Below are 8471 nucleotides of genomic sequence, written 5' to 3'. Positions count from 1 at the left end.
ATGAATGTTTGTTTCTTAATATTTGGGCCGAGATATTTGATGTTCCAACTCAACATAACATAATGTTTATATGTTTGAGATATGAATCCCCATCCAATGAGATGGCAAAATTGTAATGAGCATTTGTTAAGGGGTCGCATGTTTTAAATGTCAATATATTCCACATTGTGTTTTGGCTTGGAATGCATTGTTCTACTCCAATCAAGTGGTCATATATTCTCAAAAACAAAATCCCATTCGCAAACACTTTGGTGATGTATAAAGGCAATGATTCTTCGAGTTGTCCTTTCAATACACAATGACTTCTTTTAGTAAGTCGGATTAACATGCTTGTTTTTAGGTCCATGTCACGTTTATCAATATATGAAAATGTTTGTTTTCAACTTATGGCAAATTTATCAGTATTTTCAAATATGTATGTCAAGGGAACTTTACTTTTCCACATTACGTTGTACAAGCCTCAAGTGTCTCGTTTGAAAATTTTCAAACCAAAATTTAAGATGTCCTGTCTCTTATGAAAAATTCCAGACAAAGCACTACACAACCCTCTCTCCTTGGCTTTCCACTCTGTCAAATTTGTCAATCTTGCATTGCTACCCTACCCTGTCTTGGTGCTTGAGAATCATAAACTTTATCATATGATGTCATTCATATTTATAGCTTTACTAGTACTCAATTTCCTTCCCTACCTTTAAGTAAGTTTAACGCGTTTTTCATTTTTTTGCCAATGAAACCAACGATGCATTTTGTATTATCTCTAATATCAAGAATTGACTTTATCTCCTTATTCTTGCTTGAATCTAGCCTCCAACTTTCCTCCCTTTACTTTTACTTTATCTTGCAATGTTCAAGTGTTGGCTTTTTTATCGAGGGCATATGTGTAAATGATCAATACTCTCAAAAATATGTCGGGTGCTTTTTTTTTAAATCTTACATGTAATACAAAGTGTATTTTTTGAAGCAAAGCTCTAGAGTACCCCCGTTCTCTCTCTCTCTCTCTCTCTCTCTCTCTCTCTCTCTCTCTCTCTCTCAATACCAGGTTGCTTAACTAACCCTCTTCCTATACAATAGGGATGTTTGGATATAGATAAAGAATTGATGGGACATAATCAACCACATATTCTCATCCCCATTCCATTTGATGTGAGAAGATCAACCAACCTCCTCCATGCTAGAGATCATGTTCTTGTTTGAAAATGGAGCTCGGAGAAATGTACTAAAACAAAAGCAAGTTGCATTTTGTGCACTATGCCTTGATTCATTGATCTTATAAAACTTCTCTGAGATCTTCACACCAAGTTGTATCTCTTAGGAAAGTATGTGTGTTGTTTTTATGTGCAAATGTAAAAACCATGTGTGAGCAACATATGGTCTATGCCAACAATGGAGATTGTCGTTTAACTCTCTTTTTCAAGCCTATAGGTAACGTTTCAAGTATTTATGAGGACGTTCAAATAGTGTCATCATCATCTATTTTAAATTACAATAGATAGAGAAACCGAAGGTAAGGCAAGGTTAAGAGGAGAGGAGAGGAGAAAGTGTACGAGGGTTCAATCATGATCGATCGCAAGTCCATATTTGATTTGACAAAATTCAACATGAATTCACCTAAAAATATTTTGATCAAACCTTAAGGCTTATACCTTGAAAAGCCTAAGTTACCTTGTTTTTTGCCACCTATGTATTATCGTTATGTTAAGAAATAATCTATTAGATGCAAGAAATCTCTATTGTAGGTCTAATTTTAAAGTTTGTAGGTGTTTTTCTCTCTCTTCGTATTAGGGCCAAATGTTTTTATCTAGATTAAAATATCCTATTATCAAAACCGCTTCACCTAGATGCCTTTGCATAGTGTAGCGTTTGACTATTATTGAAATTTCCATAAACCTTTCTTTAGTTTTCGTGTTTGGGTTTGTCTTGCAATAAGCTGTGTTTTTACCTAGGTCCAAATCTTACTCTCCTACTACTATATTACTTTTCTAGATGCAACATGTATGACATAGACCCAACCTTTTAGTTTGTAGATCAAGGCTTTAACAAACACAGGAGGCCGTTTTGTTTTGTTTACGTAGGCCTCAAAAATATCGCTTTGCTAAGACCAAATTACATTACGAGATGGTGTCTACAAAGTGTGACAAAGCCAAGCAGTTGTTTTACACTGATCCAGATATCAACATGTCCACAATCCCTGATCAGGCAGCTTTATGATATCAAGCTAATCTAGGTATGAAGCTGGCCACGACCCCTAATCAGGCAACTTTATGATATCAAGTTAATCTAGATATGAAGCTGGCCACGATCCCTGATTAGGCAGCTCTATGATATGAAGCTGGCCATGATCCCCGATTGTGCGGTTCGGAGAGCGTGACCTTTTTTTTTTTTTCGGGTCTTTGCCTAGACAACCAAATCGACCCGAACAATGGTCTGTCTGCCCAGACACTGTCCGCCCGGACAACTCCACATTCCGATGAGCGAGCTACGCACCGTGTCTCGCATGATCCTTCTCTCTAATTTGCAAGGGGTAGTTTTGGAGATTTACTAAACCTAAGCAAAAACACTCTCTTTCTATCAGATCTCTCTCCTCTGTTTCTGATTGCTATTGCTAAACCCCTCCTCCTCTGTCTCTTAGATCTCTATTTTTTCATTCTGTCTACATACATTGATGAATCCCTGCACATGGAAACCCATGGAAATTCTCCCCTGTACTTCAGGCTTCAAGGCAAAAAGGAAGAAGAGAAAAAAAAAGAGGCTTTCTTTCTCTCTCTCTTGCTAGATTCCTTGATTGTAAATGTTTGCTCCCTTTTCTTCTGACTTTCTCTCTCTCTCTCTCTCTCTCTCTCTCTCTCTCTCTCTCTCTCTCTCTCTCTCTCTCTCTCTCTGTCTTTATAGCTCTTCTCCTTTCCTCACTCTTTAACTAGATCTAATCATATAATGGCTTCTTCTTGTGTCTTTACACAGATTTGAACCTGTGAAGGATCATCATGGCTTGCTTCGGTTCATGGTGTAGCCATGGCAGAGCTCATGAGAATGACAGGTTGTACTTTTTAGTGCATACATATGTGCACACACACACACACACAAATTTCTTTAATCACTGTAACTTCTGGCCGTTAATGTCATGAAATCAGCCCAATTTCGAGCTTTTCTCCCTTCTCCATGCCTGTATAGATCGTCTTGTGTATGGATTTCTTGTTATTCTGATGTTTGATCTGCATCACGAGAGTATGGGAAAATAAAGTGTGCAAAATGCATGATCTTGTTAGGTTTGTATAGAAAGAAAACAATATACTTTCATATACATTGTAAAGAGATCTCATTCCATTCACTCTGACCAATTTATAATTAGGTTTTAAGACAATGTGGAATTAGAAGGCTCAGGATCTTCTTTCGTTCCAATCTGATCCGTGCAATCTATATTCAGGGCTTTCCCTTCATTTGTTCTAAATTTGTCAATCTGTCTGCAGGTTTATGATATCGTGAATCCGCAGATAGTTTGATAACACAATTCAAGAATTTTGTAGATTTATTGGATTTTTCTTTCACCTTTATTAATATATCTAACACAGAAAAGTTTGAGTTGCATTTTAGTGAATTAAGGGCACATTTTCCTTTTCACACATGAGATCAATAGGAAATGGATGAGAAACACCCATACTTGCTTTATAAGAATATAGGAATTAGGTCGGGCATTTGGGGCACTTTTCATCCAGACATAGTTTGCAAGTAAAATTGATAATTTCTGCAAATAAAATCACATGGAGTTGTCCTATTGTTTTCTTTGTTCCCAATCATTTTGAACTACATTCAGAGAGAAGTGCCTAAAACTCTTGTCTTTTCTTTCTTTCGCATGTTTCAGACTTTTGAGCAAGAAAGAAAACCCTTGGAGAATATTTGCACTTAAGGAACTCCAGGCGGCGACGAACAACTTCAACTATGACAACAAGCTTGGGGAAGGTGCCTTCGGGAGCGTGTATTGGGGACAACTATGGGATGCATCTCAGGTACTAGTTTCATAATGATCAGAAGTCAACCATTTATTGTGTATGTATAGACAGACCCTTGAGTATATCTATAATGCATGTAAAGTCTATGCACCTCGGCACATGTTGAGGCTCCAATATCATTAAATAAAAATCACATATAGACATTTGATACACAGACAGCAATGGGAGCCTAATTGCTTTTACATGCTTAGAATGAAAATAGGAAATCCTTTGAAAAGGCTAATAGACTAAATCAGAGCCAATTACACACAGAAAGCCTCTGTATGATAAGATTGATACAAAATCCTGATGTGCACTGGGGGTCAAAATCTTAAAGACTGAATAAGATCTAATCATTTGCAAAGAGCCACAACAACTAAATATGCTATATCCTAGGTTCAAACAAATTGGAAAATTTATGTGTGTAACGTTTAGTTTCTCCATTGATCATATCATTCTTTCTCTGGGGAAAGCACCAAAACATTTTATTGCAGCTCTCTTTTGCAATTGAAAATTTTGGTAGTCTTTGAAAACCTTTGTAAATACTCAAAATCGTGGGGTATTTCAGTGTTGTTCCCATGTTTCCCATGTATTTTTTTGTAGTTGTGTGAATCGTTTGTATGCCTAGAAGTTCACTAACTATTGATGTTTCTCATTTGTTTCTCCATTCTGTTTTTTGGGGACAGGGGGGGGCTAGTTGGCATGTGTGGAAATTGAGGGTATTGTTAGGAATCAAACTTGCAACTTTAAAGTTACCTCAATGATGTTATGGTGTTTATTGATGCATTTCTTCAGATTGCAGTTAAACGCCTCAAGGTATGGAGTGCAAAGACTGAGATGGAGTTTTCGGTGCAAGTTGAACTCCTTGGTCGAGTCCGTCACAAAAATCTCTTAAGCTTACGAGGATATTGTGCGGAAGGGCAAGAGCGCATGATTGTGTATGAGTACATGTCAAACTTGAGCCTACATTCACATCTACATGGACAATACTCATTAGAGAATATTCTTGATTGGAATGCGAGGATGAAAATTGCGATCGGATCGGCGGAAGGAATCTCGTGAGTTATCAAATAAATCAGTAGCCTTCATAAAAATTGGTTTTGGGATACATATGTAGGGAAAAATACCAAAATACCCCTAACTTGTTGGGCAATTATAAGGATACTCACCAAGTTTCTGTCAAGGGGTATTCTGATCATTTTTGAGAAACTTAATGCCATTCTAGTGAATACCCACTTAAAAGTTATGAATAGTGTTATGTTTTTTCTTTTATATCAGTATCACTGATTATTGGTTTAATGTTATAGGTATCTACATCATTTTGCAATCCCGCATATCATTCACAAAGATATCAAAGCAAGCAATATCCTGCTCGACTCTGATTTTGAAGCTCGGGTTGCGGACTTTGGTTTTGTTAAACTTATTCCCGAAGCAGCCAATTATGTCATGACGAGTGTGAAAGGCATGGTAGGCTATCTAGCACCAGAATGCCATACACTGGGCAAGGCTTCTGAGAGGTGCGATGTCTATAGCTTTGGCATATTACTATTGGAGCTTGTGAGTGGGAAGAGGCCGATTGAGAGAGAAGCTAATGGTGTGAAAAAAAGCATAGTTGATTGGGCGACACCATTGCTCGCAGATGCTAAAGTAGAAGAAATTGTAGATCCGAGGTTGGAAGGAAGGTATGATGAAGAGGGGATGATGCGTATTGTTCACGTGGCAACAACATGTGTTCAAAAGGATCCTGAGAAAAGACCTACGATGTTGGAGGTAGTGACATTATTAAAGGGCATTAATAAGGATCACTATACATAAAAGGGTAGGAGAGTGGTTTGGATTCTTTCCTGATAAGCTGTAGGTCTCAAGTTCAACCTCCAACCCTGCCCCTGCCACAAATGGTAACTCTTGAACCCCATTACAAGGAAGAATGAAATGAGCGAATAGACTCGATTGTTGGAGATCTTTAGGGGAAGATTGAAGATGGATGAACAGCTATCGGATGATGCAATATTTGAAAGCTCCTACAGCAAATGTATTGATCAAAAAACATAAATCTGGTCCGATTATGGCATATTATAAGAGGGAGAAAACAAGTGTAATGCTCTTGGCATAGGAGTTAGTGTGTATGTGAAGTGTGGAGATAATTTATTGATTCGTGTGCGTGTGCGTGTGTGTATCCTTACGTCGTTATGTACATAGTTTATTGTAAATGAGCATGAAATACTTTTCCTTTGGCAGGCTGCAAACAATAAGCATTTCATGCATTGACTGCTTTAGTTTCATGAATTTTACGCTCGATGTTGTCTTGTGCTCATTCTATTTTACCGTTCTCACTTGTGTGAACATCCTTCTTATCCTCTCTCTCTCTCTTTCTCTATATATATATAAGGGCAAACATGCTCACCATCTCTCTCTACATATGGATAATGGCTGTAGAGCAAAAAGATGAGCATGTGCATGATGTAAATGCATGTCTTTTCTTTTATTTTCTTTCCTATGAAAGTATTGTACATATTAAAACAAACAAAAGTCCCTTGTTGTTCGTAATACAATAGTGAGAATGTACACAAAAGGTAAGCCCTCTAAGGTGTTGTATGACTAGGTGACTAAATGCAGCTTTTTTGAGAAGGTGCCTGCTGAGATTAGTTGAGAAAATTGGCAAATATATATTTTTTCAGCCCACAACTATTGTGGTATTCCATGGAGACAAGACAATCAAACAAGAACCCATTTTCCATGTTCTGGGCAAAATTGATATGGCAAAATTTATTTCCTAGCTAGTGGTACCCAAAGTCGCGCCATATTAATCCAAAAGTTTGGTAGCTGGGCATATACAGAATTTATGTCTAGCATCAGCAAATATCAGTTAAAAAAAGCATGTTCCAATTGAAATATGTTGACATTTCAAACCATTGCCAAATGCAATTGTCCCACCATACAAAAGAAACACTTTCTCATGGAATGGAAGATGAAATGTCATCTTGTATTCAATACCCCATGCCACCACCTTTGGTTGATGTTCCATGTAAGAGATGCGGCATGCCTTAACCACAGACCAAGCTATATTGTCAATCATGTAGGGTTGTGGGTTCAAATATTTCCTTCGAGATTTACTTGTCACAAAATATATCACTTCTCCTAAACTAAATGCCACAATAGTGTATTGAATTGACAACCACGTTCCTAGTGTATGTTTTTGCGTGCCAAACTAATGTGTCATGAACTACATATAAGAGGTGGAGAAGAGTACATTGACAAGAGATTTATACCTCAAATTCACATGCAAACTTGATGAGAACCTAAATGTAGAATTGTCTTTATAAAGTTAGTGGAGCCTTAAAACTAATGCTTTGGAAATGCTCATGGATATCAACTTGATATGGTAAAGTTTTTCATTTTCTTTTTAGATGACATTCTCATCGATAGTAAGACAATTACAGAGCATTTGATTCATTTACAACTCATCTTTCAATTACTAAGAGAAAATGATTGTCCATCAAATTATTGTAAGAGGTATGCATTATTTGGGAGAAATTGAGACATATTGTGTATGATAATGGCTGGGATATGGATCCCAAAAAGTTCCTAGTGATACTTGAATACCCAAATGTTATCAAAATCACTTAATCTTTCTTTAGTCTTCCTGGATTTTATTTACCAATGAATATACGCACAAGACAATGCCTCTTACTAATCAGTTGGTCAATAAAGGAAATCTTTTTGTTTGGGCATTGCCCCAAAGGCAAAGCTTTCTTAAAACTCTAAACTTGTTATGGAAATTACGCTCATTTCAGTTGTCATAGATTCCATTAAATCTTATGAGCTGACCATGGATGCATATGATTTTGCTATATGGACAATTATTTCATGAGAGTGACCAATTGTTTTCGAAATAACGAATTGTGTCATGCTCAATGCATTTACTTGTTTTTGAACAAGGAGTTTTTGCGAATTTGATTTTCATTGATGTTACCATTAAGTTTATAGTTATAAACGATATAGGTTAGGATACTTGGGTTCATTGAGCTATAGAATTAGTGTGTACATTCTCATGTCAAGGTGGTCTTTTCTGTAGGCAAGTTGTTTTTGTTGCAACTCATCAAAGATGAAATGCAAAATAAAGTGAAGCTTGGAACTCAATCACACCTTGTCCTCTCTATGATAAGCCATTTGGTTGTCCATTGACGCTATACCTTGGGCTTGGAGAAGATATCACAGTGGCAACTTGAGTATGACATCAAATTTCATAGTGTTGCCTTACCTTGAGAAGTAGTCCCCGAAGTTTTTCCTACTCTTAAGCCTTCTTTAATATACATTTCAAGACCTCTTTGTGAGAAGAGAAAAGAAAACAAGGGCATATCAACTCGATGCATTTTGGGTGTGAATGTACTTTGGAAGAGTGCAAAAGCTACGGATAAAATTGAATTATCTTACTTCAAGTTAGGTTGTAACTTGTAACTTGTCACACTTCTTGTCTTTCAAATTTTG

General features: G+C 36.9%; 1 protein-coding gene across 1 annotated transcript; it reads left to right on the top strand.

Moving 5' to 3' along the window:
• The first annotated feature begins 2684 nt into the window (after positions 1-2684).
• LOC147862377 (PTI1-like tyrosine-protein kinase At3g15890) lies at positions 2685-6143 on the top strand. The gene is made up of 4 exons (XM_087322519.1): positions 2685-3034; positions 3857-4001; positions 4779-5041; positions 5291-6143. The coding sequence occupies exons 1-4, from the start codon at positions 2982-2984 to the stop codon at positions 5796-5798; spliced, it is 969 nt and encodes a 322-aa protein (XP_087178645.1). The 5' UTR covers positions 2685-2981; the 3' UTR covers positions 5799-6143.
• Positions 6144-8471: the final 2328 nt, after the last annotated feature.

Source organism: Azolla caroliniana, unplaced genomic scaffold, assembly GCF_043228905.1.
Source record: "Azolla caroliniana isolate FFs.n. ecotype wild unplaced genomic scaffold, voAzoCaro1.0.p SCAF_7, whole genome shotgun sequence".
In the NCBI taxonomy this organism is placed as follows: domain Eukaryota; kingdom Viridiplantae; phylum Streptophyta; class Polypodiopsida; order Salviniales; family Salviniaceae; genus Azolla; species Azolla caroliniana.
Note: the sequence above shows the minus strand (reverse complement) of the source record. Positions and strands in the feature narration are given on the sequence as shown.